The 18118-nt window shown below is 40.1% G+C and overlaps 1 protein-coding gene across 5 annotated transcripts in view; it reads right to left on the bottom strand.

Moving 5' to 3' along the window:
- The window catches only part of XRCC5 (X-ray repair cross complementing 5), a 54822-nt gene extending 44291 nt beyond the window's left edge, over positions 1-10531 (bottom strand). For 2 of the 5 annotated variants that reach the window (XR_010832149.1, XM_013196692.3), the window contains exons 1-7: positions 10369-10521; positions 6291-6404; positions 5527-5710; positions 5114-5162; positions 3729-3851; positions 2955-3143; positions 314-428 (exon numbers count right to left, since the gene is read on the bottom strand). Coding sequence is in view for 4 of the 5 variants with exons in the window: in XM_013196692.3 (XP_013052146.2) it covers positions 314-428; positions 2955-3143; positions 3729-3851; positions 5114-5162; positions 5527-5710; positions 6291-6404; positions 10369-10407 (813 nt within the window). In the remaining variant the exon portion in view is untranslated. Of the gene's footprint in view, positions 1-313; positions 429-2954; positions 3144-3728; positions 3852-5113; positions 5163-5526; positions 5711-6290; positions 6405-8092; positions 8153-9051; positions 9226-10368 lie in introns of those variants that run through there. The other 3 variants (XM_013196691.3, XM_066999022.1, XM_013196694.3) reach the window with 3 other exon arrangements.
- Between the last annotated feature and the right edge of the window lie 7587 nt (positions 10532-18118).

Raw genomic sequence — 18118 nt, 5'->3', positions numbered from 1 at the left:
TGGAAAGCTTCACACAAGAGCAGGTTCACCAACTTAAACACCATTAAGCTTCACAGTGTAGACAGCAATTACTTCTATTTCTATACATCGTGAATTTTTGTTCTTTAACATAGTGTACAATGTGGTGCAGCTAAGAGTTGCTGTGGGAACCACAGTTTCAGATGCACTAACTTCTAAACACAAGGTCTCTGCCGTTATTATTTTGGATGTTTAAGGTCTCTTTCCTTAAACGTTAAAAAAATTTAAAATAAAAATGCAGCTGCACCTAACTGCTTGCTAAAGTACACTAAAACATACGATTTTAAGAACTTACTGATTTGTAGGCCACAATCCTTATGGACAAATTGGAACCAATAGTTAACTGGCAGGACCAAGCTGCAGGTCTTCTTTCTATTTTCTTAAACATTGAAAGACGCTCCAGGCTCTCTCTAAACAATGGAATCAAGAAAACAGAAATGAACTCTTTGGTGAACTGTAATAAAACATTGCAGATAATACACTCTCTTCAAGGAGATGCAGGAGCCCAATTGTTTCAACTTAAACTGCATGAAGCATTATAAAATAAACTGTGTGAATAATCTTGTCATTAACCATTGTCAGAAAAGAGAAGGAACAAAAGAGGTGGCACAATAGATTATTCCCATCTTGAGCCTTTATGACGGTATGACATTAGGGCTTTAAGACAGCACTATAGGTCTTGTGAGGAAACTACACAACTGCTTATTAAGCATTTTACATTTATCTGTGCTCACCCAATTAGGGCATGTAGTTAGCTGAACAACCTAAATTAGAAAAGGCTTCTCCAGGTGGTGAAATGTTTTCTGCAGTGGAGGTGAAGAAATAAAGAATCCAGTTTCAATTAACGTGATTTTGTTTGTGTGGTAATTAACATTTGACTTTTTTTTTTAATACAGCGCTAATGAACTCATTATTTCCAGAGCATTCAGTCAGAATGAAACAAGTTACTCTGAATATTTCTCGCCTAAAGAGCATATGTGCAAGTTCATAAAATAAAAAAAGGGAACTTCAATGAACTTATACCAAGAAGTGTTTATTCAATTGCTCAAATTTAAGCACTGTAGTCCAAAATTTAAAAGCTGGAAATAAAAGTGATTTATATTCTATTATAGTAAAGTCAAACAGACTTAACTGTTGCACTCTAGAATAGCAAACTGTATTAGCTATTTTGCTATATAATTTCAGTGCAAAGTGCTCAATGTCATTTTTATTGCATGACGAAGCAAAACAGCATTGACCTCACCTTTTTCACATCATGATAAAACCCAAAACATACATCTCATCATTGAAAGAGTTTGTCTAGCAGATATTAAGATCAGCTCTTAAAAACATTAGTAGAGAGTTTCACCTGCTCTTCTACTTTTCAACTTTCTTAGCATAAGCAGCGTTGTTTGGTTTGGTTTTTTAAATTCTAACAGAAGCACTACGAAAGGAAAAAACACATTGGGATTTTATAATGACAAACATTAAATTTCCCTTTTCTTTTCCCTGGAAGGAAGGAAGGGAGGGAAGAAAAAAAAAATACTTTTTCTGACAACAGAAACATCAATATAAGAGTTTTAAAAAGAATTTGTGAGTACATTATTAAAATTACTGCAACACATGTTCAAGGAGGGATGTGAAAATCAAATACCTGAAAGTGACAAATGCCTAAAAAAGTCATCCAAGCTTAATTTATTAATTCTATCTTTTAATTTCTTGTATTTATAGAAGAAAAACACTCCCTATTATGGAAGGCTATTCAGACAACAGAACACTAGTAAATGCACACTAGTACTTTAAAAACTTTTTTCCTCTGCTTTCCTTACACTTCCTCCAAAAAAATGAGGCAACAGAAGGAACTCTTGCCTGATAGCCAGAATATCAAACCCTAAAACAACACAAGAAAATTATCTTGCTTACTTTCCTTGCATGACTAATTTATTTCCATAAGACTGATTTTTTTTTTTTAATTTTTTAATTTATTTTTTTTTTTTACCAGCAGGAATAATTAATATAGGAAAACAGAGTGTATCTGAGCTGGTAAATTATCATGACAGCTTTGCAAGGCTGACTTCTTAAAGCTTGATAAGCAACTTAACTGCATCTGAAACCTCACATATTCTTAAACAACTAAAGCTTGCATCTATTAGCCAAATGCCTATTTAACCAAAGATTTTGGATTACCCCTCAAAGCATGGCACAAATACAGCTTACACAGTAGCAGGAGCCTGCAGTGGAAAAAAAAAAGGGGGGGGGGGGGGGGGGGGGGGCAAGCCACATCATAGCTTAATGCATATGGATTATTCTAAAGGATAAACGGGCCCAGAAAGATACTGCTTCTCTAGACAATATTTTGATGCAATGACAAAACCTGCTTTTTTCTACGGACTCAGGCTGCCCTGCAGAGTAGTATAACACTACTGCTCAAGCAACAGTTTAGTTGACTGCTGTTATACAAACCAGATCAGCTGGGCAGGGTGAGCAAAGGAAACTTCACAAATAAAATGATTAATAACAAACAACAACAATGAAAACAGTTGCGGGAGCTTGACAAACAAGCAAGTTACAAGAAGTCTCAGACCAAGAAACAAAGGCTATCATTAAATGCAAATGCACCATATCACAAATTCCTTATTTATTTCAAAAACATGCTTTAAAAATCTCATTTACAGAAGCCTTCCCTCAAAGATGCTCAGACATTGAAGATGAAGGAAAATCAGTTTTCTTCTTTAAATATAGATATGTAAGACAAATAATTTTCCACTGAAATCTGTAAGCTTTTCTATCTATTTTAGAGCTACATACAAAGCTGTTTGAAAGGGACTGAAGGTACCAAGTTATAAAATTCACTGACTTCAGTGAAACTGGAAGTGGCTATTTAATTCATTTAATCTTTTGGGGGAGAAAACAGAAAGTAAGTTTAGAGCATGATAAAGAGGACTAACCAAGTTTACCTGTAAGTATAAATTTCTTCCAGCCCTCCTCCTTCATCCAAAGTATGCATCAATTTGGTCACCACATCAACTCCTTCCTTCTGCTGCTCAGTTAGCCCCTTTCTTGGGAAAGGGTTTTGGTGCAAATGAGAACGTACGCTGGCACTTGTATCTCCATCTCCATCATCATCATTCACTGGAAACGGCAGACTAAGAACACAAAGAGTAGTAATCAGAAAATTGATTATTCTAATTCAGACCAAAACTAACAAAACAAAAATTGCATCAAGATTCACATTTTCTACCTAGTTGCAGTCAGAAGTACAAAGAGCCGCATGGCTTGCGAAACACATGAATTAATACTTCAGGTCTACTTGGCTTTGGTATTGTCTTAACTAGAGTGCTGCACCAATTCTGGGCATCATACTTCAGTAAAGATGTCTACCAAGAAGGAGGGATAAGAGAGTAAAGACAGGGCAGATCAAAAAACAAGATGTATTAAGAAATTGAACTGAAGAAAGCCCATAGAGGAGGGTGTCTGAGGGCAACAGTCCTAAATATGAGAGACTGCTGCAGAAAGGAAAGAAACAATCTGATCAAAAGGATTTGGTTCATAACTGGAATTCATGGTACGTGTAATTCATATAAGTACTTATAACAAACATATTACATATTGGTACTCCTCTTTAGAAACAATATACCAAATGATCACCAGGTCCTTCAAGGTCATTATTAAAAAGAATAACTAGTTCCCTTTAAAATGGCATTCTGTACAACAGCTAAATCCATACTTACAAAAACTGAAGTGAAATTCCTGTTTTCTTCAAGTTAGCAACGATAATTTCCAGCTGATCCTCACTGACAGGACTATTAAGGTCTGTAAACAGTTCAATGTGTCTCTTCTCAAATTTCTTTCCTCTTAAAATACAAAAAGAACATTTACATATGTTGGAAATATCATCTAGAAGGCCTTTTTTAATTCTTTGCTTACAAAAAATGAAACTATAATAATATATTTGTAACAGCAACAAAAAAATACTAGGAAGAAGCTGCTCTTTCATTGTTCTAATCATTTAGGGTAAGTTTACATCTTTATATTATTCCCCCAGAACACTCCTACCCCCCAAAACTGAGGACTCTTGCACTATGACTTTGCAAATCACTAACTACTTCTAAGTGAGTGAATTCTACCAATTTTCAACAATTAAGGTACAATGCTAATAAAATACATTAGAGTGTTTATTGATTTTATTGGGTATTTCCTTTGCAGCTGTGAATCTGTCCTTGTAAAAATGGAACAGGCTTGCTTAACTTACCCACAAGGTAACAAAAGCAGTTGTTCCATAGGTATTCAAGGTTACACTGCTATAAATACCATCATTTTAATTTACGGCTCAACTTTAACTGTTAGATTGATACAGCTTTCCACGCAGATTAACTTTATTCATAAAAATACAAACTTGCATCACAGAGTATAGTCCTCTGCATTCACAATTAGATCATTTAATATTATTAGCAATCTTCAATCTCTTTTTTAAGAGGAAGTAAGGTTCTCTTCCCTTCCCTGCACTCCTACTGGAACACTCGTCCGCTGATAGTTACAGTCACACTTCCAGTCTAAGTACATTTGCTGACAATTCTGTAACACTTGTTCTTGTGCCAACGTTTTCCTACAGGTTAAACAATGTTTACCTCCCACATTTATCTTCTACATGCTGGGTATTTACAAACAGTCACATTATCTCCAACAGCCTTTATTTTGCTAGGCTGAACGCACCGTTCTAGTTTTGTTTTTTCTTTGTAAGATTTGCCACCACCTCTATAAATTTGGTAGGCCTTTTCTGTGCTTTTTAACATCTGAATTACCATTTTTTTTTAAACACATCACAAGAAAAGTAACACTATTTAAGTGAAGCATCAGTGCTGTGTATAATGTCATTAGTTATCTCATGAATCTTACTGAGAAGTTCCCAATTGAATCAAAGTTTACAGATTACCCAGAGAAGCTATGTGTCTCCTGGGAATTCTTCAAGGACAGAATCATGTAGTGTGTTGTTTGGTTGGTTAATTTAAAACAAAACAAATTTTCCATATTTACACAATGCTGTAATACAAGAAATCAGATCAACTCCAAAGTGCAAGTTCAGAATTCTGTAAAGGGCTTTACGCTACATACTTACACTGTTTCCTTCTGAAGCAAGTCCATACACACAATAATTGCATCCAGAACTAAGCAAAATTAAGAAAAATCTCATTCAGAACATGAATCATGTCACAGAAGTGTTTCATCTATGAAATGATCTTCTGCTTTCACCCTTCCCTCCCCCAGCACTGACAAACATGCATTTTAGGTAACAAGCAATGCTTTGAGCTCAGCAGTCTTCAAACATCTACTGTGCAAGAGGTTCCTATATGACCTGTCTGGTTTGCAACCTTGTCTCTTCCCCATTTATCTGATGAAACAGTAAAAAGACTGATTCAGGGCCCGAGTTTAACTGACAGTGAGGAGGCAAACCTGAACCCAATTTACAGCACTGACTTCCAGTCTCCTACTTAGCTGAGCCAGTTCAAGTGCTCTTCAACAAAAGGATACAGTCTGCTTGTTGAGAGCCTGGTTGAATCACAGTTTGAATGTCTTCCAGCAAATCAAAATCTGGTAGCATTAGTGACCTATGTACAGTAATGTTTTGGTATTGATCTCCACTGGCAAGGCCATTCCTAGTACCATCTGTGCCAAATAAAACTACAGCAACTTCATCTTTACTCTCAGCAAAAACCTGGAAGGAGAGAAAATACAATACAGATATAAAAACACAGGTAGATTCATACACATCTATTTTAGACAGACAGCAAGCTGAACTGATTTTAAAATAACAGCAAGTACAGTGGATTTACCTTTCAGTTCCATCCTACCAAAATGCAATCCTACAGGGAGATCACTAATTTAGATAAAATTAAACTAACAGACTGACATGAGCATGTCTGGGATAAAACAAGTAAAAATCGGTTGACTCATTTCTTGAGATGAGTCTTCACTGTGGTAAATCTTAAGAATGCTGAAATATTTTGGACAAACAGCTGTTTTTTTTCCCCGACCTGAAAAAGAAGAGTGGCCAATTCAACTGCCATATCTCACCCATAAAACAGCTGAAAGAGCACTGTTAGTTCTACATGAAAAACGAGTAATTCTTGCTCATTTCTCATTTATTTCAATTATTAGTAAATGAGAAAAATAACTTCACAGATGTCATTGTTTCATCTCCCTTTTTACCAGGTTTTTTTTTTTTTTTGGTTGGTTGGTTGTGGGTCCCCCCCCCCCTTTTTTTTTTTTTTACACCACTGCAAAGTCACAAATACCTGTCGCTGCACAAATTTTGTCATAACCTTCTTGGCTTGTTCAAGTGAAGACTCCTCGCCAGGATAAGAATTACTCATCGTACAGCCTACATCCAGACACAGCACTATGGCCGCCTAGAAAGGAAACACAATACCAAGTAAGAACGTAAGAGGGCCACTATAAGCATAGAGGGGTTAGTTCAGATCCTTGAATATATAAAACCTAAAAACGATCAAACTACTTCACTACTGGTTCCTTTTACAATAACTGTTAACATGGCCCAATGGTGGAGGACAGAACCAATACAACTGCATTGAAATGCAAATCATTTAATCTTGTACCACGTTCCAGGTATATCAGCGGAAAACACAAAAAATCCTATCTTACACAATAATCTGTCAATAAGAGCAAATTCTATTCAACTCCATGAACACATAACAGATTCTAAAGGCTCTTCTACACCAGCAAATAAATCAGAGATGCTTCATTTGACTGTTACCAGCACAATACAGTACATCCACACAACACAATACAAACTTGCTTGATCTAATTCAAGAACACAAAAATGACTGCACTCCTAGGGTTTCCAGCAAGAGCCAGGACACTCATTGCTACTGGAGGTGTCTCTACAGTGAGCACCAGTGCCTGCAGCACACAGCGGTACTCTTAACGCATTAGAGGAACAAATTCCCATTTCAACTTAGGGGTTTAAATCCCACCAGCTAGCATACGTGTTTGCATTTCTAATCACTGCTTTAACTGAACTATATGCAACAATGCCTAAGTCTTCTCCTTAACTGATTTATAAACTAGCATACAAATAAAATCAAATTGCTTCTTGTGAGTTATGTTGTTAAACAGTTATTAATATTATCTGCAGTGTATTGTCCACTCAGCTAGCTTTGTTAATTTCCCCTAAAGTTTTAACAGACTCTACTTACCTTGTTTAATTTAAGCAATTTTACAATCCAACTAAATGAAGCTACGAGAGGAATTCAGTAAAATTATGCCCTGCATCTCCAAAGATACTGACAACAGGCCAGCTCGTATCTGTTGTCACTGGTTAAACCATGGTTCTTTAAAAACACGCCAAAATCTTACCAAGTAGACAGCAAATAGCTTAAATTACACCACTTATAAAAAATTATCTGGAATAACGGAAATTTACATAGTACCTAGTATTTTAAAATAAGGAACTGGCTTCAAACAAAATGCATACAAATCTCTACGAAGTGAAGCTGCCAAAAAGGATGGGGACAATAAAGCAGAAAACTGAGAATCAAGAGGTATGAAGTGTATAGAGCGCTTTTGGAGACGGGATGAATAGACACGAAAGATGGTAAGGGTTGGCCTCACCTAGTTTGCATGGCCCCACAAGTACCTTTTAAACATTTAGCCCTGATTATTTATGTCCCCTAAAGGAATATATTTTTAAGATACTAACTTTGTAGCAACAGTTTGCCCAGTTTAACTGTTTAATAATTTGCATTAGCAGCTCTCAAACTATTTTATCTTTCTCCTTTTCCCCAAAATATACCACGTACATCTCCTGTCATTTTATTAAGCATTGCTTTAGCTCCCTTCACATACACTGCACAAGCCAAGGGGAGGAAGGAAAGAAGGCTCAGCAGCAGGTCTCCACATGTCGTATAGCAGGTTAGACCTGTCTCAATACCCCATTGCTCGCTCTGCCTTCACTGGGAGCTTGCCTGGGAGCCAGGAATTAATGGCTGAGGCGGCCAGGCCTGCAGAGGCCAAGAGCAGAATAGGGGCAGTAACCGAGGCTACGCTGGCTTCTCCTAAGAGCCTTGTTACTGCTCACCTGGCTGCTTGAAGAATGACTCCACCAGCTTCAGTAACTGCACACACACTGCTTGTTGCTGTCCTGCCGTAAGACACAGGTGAATTAACCCTGTTGTCCAAAGCGTAACATGCTTTTTACAGCTAGCAAGATGAAAGCAAAGAAGCCGAGCAGGTGCTGGTGAGCTACGGTTTTGCAGGACAGGAAATGCTCAGGCACCAACCGCCTGCATGCTTTTCTAGCAGGCAGCGAACACCGAGCCCTGCCCCAACAGGGAATCCTTCTTCGGGAAGGGGACAGGGCTCTTGGTCACATGAAATTTTCAGTAATCCTCCCCTATATGTCTCTTCATCTGTTATTTATCTGTCTCTGGGCATCTTATCTCTGAGCATCCAGGACTGCCATTTTCAGGTGTAGGATACTAAGGTACCATGGTAAGATGCTCAGGATGTACAACTGTAGGGCCACACTGATGCTAGCTCAGGTGTACCAGCCTGCTTCACTCAGGGTGAAAGTGACAGAAGCCCTGCTTTGCCTCCAACCTCTCAGCGCTACATCAGTTTTAGCACCACCAACTGAGATACCAGGCTGCTGCTACAAGAGAGACCACGGCACAGCTTTCTCCAACAGATCTCTCTCGCGTTCGTAATACGGCAGAACCATCCCTGTTATTTCAGGAAGAGCACCGGCAGCTGCTACAGCCACATCTGCACTCCGAAGGCAGGAGCACCGCAGTCGCCCCGAATTAACGTTGTACCGCCAGCAGCGGCCAAGCGGCAGCCGCAGTTTCGGAGGCGAGTGGCGCAGCCCTGCCTCCTGTGCCGTAACACAGCGTCCTATGGCTGCTGCCTCAAGGCAAGGCGAGGCCAGGCAGACACCCGCAGGCACCCACCGAAAACCCCGCAGGCAGCTCACAGCCACGGCCCCGCGGCACGGCCCCGCGGCACGGCTCCCTGCCCGCCCCCCCCCGCTCCCCTCACCTTGCTGCGCGCCATCTTGTCCCCGCCGCCCCGCGCCGCGCCCGGCAGCGCCACCCAGCTGCGGGCGGGGACCGGGACGGGGCTGAGGGGACAGACGGGGACGGGTGGCTCCGTCCCCGCAAGGGGCACAGGAGGGGCCGTGGTCCTTTTTCTCCTCAGGAAATCCCCGGTGTCTCGCAAAATGTCCCAGTGGGGCTGGCCGCTGCGCGTAGCCGAGACCAAGCCCGCTTCGGGCCGCTGAGGAGAGGCGACGGCAGCGCGGGGCTGTGGGGCCGGGCACTGACTGTGACGGTATCGTAATCAGTGTATTTAGAAAAAAAGTCCTACATTGTCTAAAATTATTCTCAAAACAGCGTGCGAAGCAATAATATGAATATAGCTACAAAAGAGTAAATCTCACACAAACACATTAAAAACCTTGTACCAGAACACTGACCCTACAAAGGCAAGCACTTCCTTTTCATATTGAATGGTATCTGGAGTAAAAAATAATAATAATAATAAAAAAAATCACACCTCACCTTCCGACAGCAGCATGTTTTAGAAATACTGCTGGTTATTGAGAGATTTTCTCTTCAAAGCACTTTGCATACAAAGAAACAGAGAAGCTTGGCAATGTGACAAACATTTTATGGGAAACCTGTAGACAGAAAAACAGCCAGCAACTCCAAGAGAATGCTGTCCATGGTCTTCCTGAATGTCTCTAAAGAGATTTCAGATTAATCCGAGGAAATCAGGTCTGCCTACTACTACTATTATTATTATTATCTATTATTATTATCTTAGTCCCTAGGAGTACTCACCACAGACTAAAAGCCCCATGGGCTAGCGATTAGACAATCTCCCACCTCAGATGATTTCCAACAGGGAGAGCTTGCAGTCTAACGTAAGGCAGATGTGCGTACACACACAAAGAACAGATGAACAAGGATTAATCAACTCTCTTAGCAATGGCTTTTCACAAACCAACAAGAAAGCATTTTTCAAGGCATCACAGAGAACAAACATTTTATGCCAGGTTTGGGAAGTAAAACGCCCAGCCCTGACTGATGACACAGAATATTGACACAAAACCCTTCACAGTCATCCCTGAATCCGAGCACTGACACAAAAGCTGAATCCTGGGCTTTGGTCCAAGCTCTCAAAGCTAGAGCAGTAATTGCAAACATTACCCAAAGAAACTTAATTTGAGCATGAACTAGGAATTTTTTTTTATTTTTTTTTTGCAAATGCTTTTCAGGAAGGTTGAAGCGCCTGGCTCAGGTACAGCATTCTGTTCCCTTATAAAATCTGAATAAAACTAAGGTAAACATGAACCTGTAACCACGAAACTCCATCTGTGATCTGCTCATGCATTAGCTCTCAATCTAGCATAAATGGGGTCTTACAACCCTCTTGATAAAATATACAAACAATAAAACCAAACATTCCCCCTTTACACCTCCATACTGCTAAACTTCTTCAGATATATTTCCAACATTCGAAGGAAAATTGGCTAATCATTTCTGAGGCAAATTTTAATCCCCATTTCCCTTTCCTTTGCAAGTCTGCAAAGTGCTCCCTTATAGGTAATTATCAGATTTGATTAATGAACTCCATCTGGGGACAGTGGGGCTTTGTTAGCCTGGATTAAGACTTGAAGATCTTTGCTTGTAAATGCTTGCCAAAAGATGCTTGTGATTAATTGGCTATTTCCATTTTACAGAATGACAGTCTCTGGGCATAAATAATAAATATGTGAAGTCTCCAAGGTCTCAGCATGCAGGGTGATCAACCATAATCTCATTTGCAACAAAGCGAGTCAGACCTCGGTCCCAGTGAGGTTCTCGCTCATTTCTATACTTTCTCTTTTTTGGTTACTTTTCTTCTTGCAAAAAGCAGCCTGGATAAAATGAGCGCACTCTCAGGAAGCAGCAACAAGGAGTCTGTCTTGTGTTTAACTTCACTCAATGATGTTACAAGACAGTAAGGAAAATGGCTTCCCTGTTTTGCTACAAGAAGGATTGTATTATCCAGACAGCTGCAGCTGGGACCCAGCTGCTTGTGACAGCTCTGCACAAACACGAACGGGTTCAACGTAAAAGCAGAAAGATGACTTCGCCTTTCTCCCTCTTGGAGCCATTGCCTACAGAGTAAAACTTTGGACAAACACCTGGTAGAAAGGGCAATACTGTAGCCTTCTAGAATCTAGCCCAATAGTTCTATTGAAATACATATGTGAACCAGAATTTCCATGGAAGAATGAACTTTGCAGTTATTACCTATGCCTCTTCTGGCTTCATAGGTAGAAGTGGGCACTAACAGGAATTAAGAACTGAATTTCCTAAGGACAGAAAGGAAGGAGGGCAAGGACACTGATACTGATCAGTTTTGTATTTATACCAATACAACCTGGAAACAATCTGAAAGATGAAGTATACAGGAAATTGAGACCCAAAGCAAAGCAGAGCATCGAGACATCTGTCAGCATCTTCCTGCACTGGGGCTTCATGAATAGTACGAGGTATGCACATTTGTCTTCCCCTCAAGAGGTCTTTCCAAATGCTTGCAGGCACAAGCCAGATCTGTGCTGCAGACCAACACTAGTATTTGTGATGGCTGATTAGTGATTGCTGATGGTCCTCCTCAGAGATGCAAACCTGAGGCACACAGTTTGCTGAGTTGCTTCTGTGGGAAGCACCTGTGGGGAAAAGATCTCAAACAAGAATGCATTGATTTGGTGTATCCTGCCAAGTACATTCTAGCTTAGGGGCTCTCAGACTGTGGCAGGTGGACGAATCACTGCTGATGTACAAACTACCCGAGGAGCACACCCAGAACTCCCAGTCCCACACCACCACAGGGGAGACAGGAGACACTTCAGAAATGGCTCCACAAATCCTTCTTCACAGAGCTGAGAGGCTCTGAGGCCCCACATTCACAGTTCCTCTTCCAAAAGATAACATCACTGTGCCTTCTCCTCCTCACTGCCCCCTGAAAAAAACTGCTGAGTTTACAGCCTCTTCTTTCCCTCTAACCAGTCCCTTTCTCTTTCCTGGACTTCTCAGTTAATGCAGTTTCTTAGTACAGTAAAAGCTTCCACTGGATGTAGTACACCAGCAGAGGCCTTATTAAGTGCCACAGAGAGGGAAAGTGTGAAATCACAAGCTAGCTCTGTTTACAACCCGTTTTTCCCACACAATATTTGCTTTTCACACTACCATGGACTCCCATTGAGAACAACAATCTTCTGTAACATGCGTGTACCATTCTGCAGAATTGCTGCCCATCCAGCAGTTAGTCTACCTGATGTTAGTTATTCCCAATGAATACAACAGCACATTTTCCTAACAAATTGGGCTCCATTTTTCTTTTAGAGCACTTATGAAACCTATGAATTTTATTTTTTTTTTTTTTAGTTCTAATCTCTGCCACCATGCTTGCTATCCCTCTCAGTTCAGCATCATTGTCCAATATCAGCTATCCTCTCCCCATCCTTTTTAAAAGTAGTTGTTAAATTTGTGATCTCACCCACCCCTCTTTTCAAGGAAAATCATTACTAGCAGTGAGATTGCTTTAGGCTGTTTTATATTTGCCTTGAATGAAACTCACTTGGCTCAGCTGATCTGAGAACACTTCCGCTGTTTAAGTACCACTTACTCTTTTCCTATTGAATCCCTTTTTGCTACTGGTGTTGATTGTGTTGCTGCCTGATTGCAGCTGGTTGTTGTAAATAGACAGTCTCCTACAGCTGTCAATTATTTAATTAGCTCAGGTGGCAGAAGCCTTTGCTGTGGATCCCAAGGTTTCAGCAGGTTTCAACTAATGACCCATGTCAGGAAGAGATGATATAAAGGAATTTCAGCTGCTTAGTTTTGATTTGTTTAATGCCTTTTTCTTTAACGAATAAGGAGAACTTTAAGATTATGAGGCCTAGCTCCAAAAAGTGAGAAATTCTAACATTAAAACTTCTCGTGTAACTTTAACCTAATGCTTTGTTTGTATGTTGTGATACTGGTTTAACTACAGGAGCAGGTACTTCATTGTCTTATAATACCATAGCCTTGTTCAATAAATGTTTTTGTTCTGTGCTGTGCACTAAAAAGTCCTAGGACTTGCCTCCTTTGTTAGAGAAATTAGAAGACATAGTAGGAAAGAGGAAATTCTTATGATTGTGGTAGCTGAAAGACATTTGAAGAAAGAAATTCTCTGATTTCCTTCAACAGGTTGCCAGTGTTCTGATTTACAAATTGTTGGCACCCCTATTTCTTGCCAGTAGGCACTGGTTATGTGAGTTGCATTTTCTTAGTGCTCAGTTTGAGATATCAGTCAGATCTGTGAACATGCTGGGCGCTCACGGATGTTCACAAAAAGAGCTTTATTTTCAACACAGAAAATACCTTCTTATGCTAAAATTCTGAAAAAAAAATCAGCTGCATTCTGAAAAATTAGCTCAAAGGGGCACTGAGACTTCAAAGACACTTATGTCTTTTAAAATCCATGTGCCTTTGTTGCCGCATGTAACTTCTTTGGGATTTATGTCACATGCTATTGCTAAAAAAAAAAAAAACCTATTGGTATTTATGTGAAGCATTGGGATGTCACAGAAGCATGTATTATCAAGAGATTGCTTTGCATGATCTGCGATAAAAGGGGTTTGACCACACTTTGAAGTATGAGGGCTAAACAGGATGCTGGATTGGATTCTAATTAAACGCTTTCACATGCCCCACCGTACAAATCTGGCAAAATGTGAGTCGGAGAAGGCGTAGCGTGAACTCCCATGAGTGAAGATTGCTTCAGAACACATACCTGTAAGGAACGGGGGGGGGGGGGGGGGGGGTAATTTTGTATCGATATCATTAACATTGTCAAGATGTAAATTCTTAGTATCTGCCATTGTACCTTCACGATGTACAAATTTCTTTTGGATGTGTTTATACGGCAGAAGGAAACATTGCTTTTCCCTCTGTTTTTCAGTTCAGCCACTGGAGGGCAACATGAGCCCAGTCACCCAGGCAGATGAAGCACTACAGCCTGCAGAACTCGGCAGCGCTCACCCAGCAAGAACCACCAACGTCAGAAAAGGAATTTCTGCATAAAGGTATGACAAAAACCAGACGATATATATATATATATATGTATATTTAAATGTTTATATATTTACATTTCACTTTTTTTTTTTTGAAACTCAATTTAAAAATTTCTTTCTACACCTAAATCTGTTGATCGTAGGTTTAGAATGTTTTCATGAGTTCTAAATCGCTGGATTAGCTAAAGTGTTTCTAAAGGACACCAGGCAAGGCCCCCTCAGCCTGGTATCACAAGAGGTGAAATATTTCCTACTGCTAAGTAACTGAAAACCTGACGCATGTTTCTACTCTTGAAATAACTCTGGCAGACTTTTCTGGATTAGTTGTTGCAGCATATGATTTCTTTGTTACGTTTTGGAAGATTATCAGAAGTGTAGGACTGATTTTCTTTAAAATGAGTAGAGATAGTTTGGTTAGAAATACAGAATAGAAATAGTTTGGAGCCCAGAGCACCTGGGTTCCTGGAGAGGACGTGAAATTTCATGTCGGATACTCTTGTGTTGGGAAAAGCAAAGAAAAAAAAAGTATAAGACGGAGTGTTTGGAAAAAAAATAATAAAGTCAGCCTAAAGTCAGCCTTTTAGGAAGAGGTAATAAGTACAGGGTGGATGCCAGTAAAAAGAAATGGCACCTTACAAAGCAGGAGAAAACACTGGCTGCTGTATAGGGTGTTGCAAAACAATGTTTTGCCCAGGAATCTTGTATTGGCTACTACTGGGCTATCTCAGAAGCCAAATCTCATCTTGTTCTCCCCATGCTCTTGGTTTCACAGTCTTTCTCACCTCTCTTGTGCTATAACTTTTTGTTTGTTGTCATTACCAACCCAGCGGTGTTTTTGGTGTTTCTGGAAAGCACTTTCCTGCAGGGACATTGTTCTGGACAAAATAGCTAAGGTAACTCCCTGTGTGACAGATTTGCTCTTTGGATGGAGAAGCATAAGCCTTTAGTACCCTCCCTGTTCCCCAGAAGCCCCCCCACCAGCAACACGCATGTACGCGCACACACATGCTCTAGCTAACTGCAATTTAATCCTCGTAGCACAGGGATTTGTTCCCTATCCATTCAGCCGGCTTGTGTGAGGGGACAGGGAGCATTCAGCTGCTGCACAAGGCTCTTTCCAAGCTTGGAGAGAGAGGATTCCTTTTTAAATCCCCATTTGTTTATCTGCACCTGGAAGCAGATTGAAGTCAGACTGAAAGGATGGAAGTCTGGAGCTTTAAAGAAATAATAACTTTTAAAAATGGAGCATTGTGGTCATGGAGGACATGATGTCACGTTTTAAAGCTTTTAATTCTTGTGAGTTTCAAGTTTGTGCTTTTCTGGAGGGGCAGAGCAGCAGCATGAAGAAGAGAGTCTGACAGGAAGGAAGAAAGATTTATTTTTTTTATGTACATGAATTGATGCTAGCCCAGGACACTAGCAGATATGTGACAGTGTCAGATGGGCAGGCAGGGAAAGAGTCATTTCACGTTTTCCCTGCCAGTTGTTTTTTGCAGGAATTCCTTGGAGGGAGATAAGTTGCCAGGATGACAACTGTTGAATTCGTTGTTGTTGTTGTCTGGTTTGGTTGCTGTTTTGTTTGTTTGTTTTGTACTAGACAAAACAGATGCTCAATTTTTTTAATAATTTCCATTGAAATAAGTGGCAAATCTAACCATCAGAAGAGGCTTGGTTTTAAAGTGGAAATGGAGCCTCAGAACAATCCTGCTGTAATCACAAGGCTATGTAAAGTCGCAACCACCAAAGGAACTCTTGTATTGGAGACCGATTCAATATTGGTTTTCAGTAATCACATTGCAGAGGAGTCAGCTTTATTATTTGCTTTCAGTCTCTAACCTTAGCTCTGCTGACGCATTCTTGGTGAGAGCAGAGCTGGCATTTAGTAATGGCCCTACACGTGCCCTGGGATGATGCTGCTTGCTCTATTTCGCTTTCTTTTCTGCTCATTTCTTAAGTCACAGGGGAGCTCATACGAATAAATTAATGAAGGTTAAAATGACTTGTGTTTATTAATTCTGTGTGCAACTCTTGTATGGTTAAAACATTAAGGAAAATCTCCATTATGGTGGAAGGATATTCCAGTAATTGCCTGTAATTACAAGGGCAGGTCACTACAAATACAGTTAAATGCATCACAGTGACAGACAGCAGAAGCTGACGCTTCCATGGTTCAGGACAAGTCTTGCATTTTAGAAAGACTGAATAAATGCCATGTTCTCCCTCGGCCAACTGACCCGGGAGCTGTTGGATTCATGCCCAGCAATGACACTATAAAAGCCATTCAGTTTACTTACAGTATTTGCGGTTGTTAGGATCACTACTGCAGGTGATTCAGATAACCAGGCTGGAATAAATTAAGCTACATTTGTGTTCTGTCACAAGGAGCAGCTTTGCTGTTATTTTATAGTAGAAATAAATGACTCACTTACCTTATTGCTGTAGTAGCAGAAAGATTTTGGCGTATATATGAAGACAGTCAAAGGCACCTTTAAATATATTGGTTTTAATATACCTTACTGATGGAGGAACTTGTAATAAACCAAGCCCTGAGGGAACATGTTGCCTAGGAGGTGTTTTTTTTTCCTATTTGTTGAAGAGAAAGTGTTATCAAATTCAGTATTTTTCTTTTTTTTTTTTAATCTTGAAAGGTAAATTTCTGGCTGAAAGAGATGGTTGGAAGAAGGATCCCTAAGACAGGGAGATCAATTTAAGGCAGAAACTTTTTACTTTACAAGGCTCCAGGTCAAATTCATCCCTGGCATACCTAATTTCAATGGATGCAAACCACAGCAGGTGCTCTGTTTTGGGGGGAAGGTTTTATGTCTTAGCTCACTAAAAGCAAGGGCATTTTCTAACACAAGGACAAACACATTGTTGGCCTGACTCAGATGTTCTCTTTATTTTAATGCATTCTGACAGGCTTCAGCTACCAGGCGATGACAAGAAATTAGGGAGGCTAAAAGTTAATGGAACTGGGGGCTTAATGACCAAGGGGGATCCATGAGAGACCCTCAAGCCTTGTTTCTCTGGGCTGCCTGTGTAAATGCACTTACACTTGACCCATTTACATGAAAGGGTGGTTTGGGGGCTTTTTGAACCGTATGGCAAATTACTCTGTTACCAAACACACAACCACAAGTCCTCCCTCATCATTAAGTGGCTGCCTATTGGAAGAGCGAGCATGCTTTATTGCTAAAGACAAGCAAGCCTTCATCTGTGTGATGCCCCTTCTAGTTCACCAAATTAATTGGAAGGTTGCCTTTCAAGTGAATTGTATCCCTTTTTTGGGTAAAGGCATTTATTTGGAAAAGGTCCGAATTTCCTTCAACCTCTCACTTTTTTGAGAGTTTTCATTTCAATACAGGGAATAAATTTGGATGGACTAATCAACTTCAGAGATGAACCTGCATTAAACTAACCCTCTGTACATTGACACATCTTTAGGAAGAAGCAGGGAGGGCACTGGTCCTACAGGCAATTCACTGCCTGGGACAGAAAAGGTTTACATAAATTTTGAGTGAAATTGTGTCCGTCACAGGGCACTGTGCATCCTCATTTCCTCTCTTTAGTGCTACTGTAGTTGCATGCTTTGGTGTGCAAGAGCAGTTTGGGGTGGCTTTTTTTAACTACTGGTTGCAGCTTCAAAAAGATATCCAGATATTAAAAGATATTTAACGTAGAGTTAAATGTACTTCCTATTTTGGTGTGGAAGCATGTCTTTGCCTACAGGTCCTTGGGGCTAAAGTCAGATACCCAGTAAGTGAAATTAAATCAAAAACTAATCATTTTTGTGTGCTGTGAAGTAAAAACAAAACAGAGCCCAGAGATAAGACCATTTTGGATAGGCACAGGTTAATAAGAGGTAAAACAGAACCATTTCAGATATACTTTAAGCTGCGTCTCCAAAGATAATGACTTGAAATCAATTATCAGCATAAAACGACAGTGTGAGAAAAACAGGGCTATGGGGTAGGCAAAGTCAAGCAGAAGCATGAG

Source organism: Anser cygnoides, chromosome 6 (genome assembly GCF_040182565.1).
Source record: "Anser cygnoides isolate HZ-2024a breed goose chromosome 6, Taihu_goose_T2T_genome, whole genome shotgun sequence".
NCBI lineage: Eukaryota > Metazoa > Chordata > Aves > Anseriformes > Anatidae > Anser > Anser cygnoides.
This window is presented reverse-complemented; position numbering and strand designations above follow the sequence as displayed.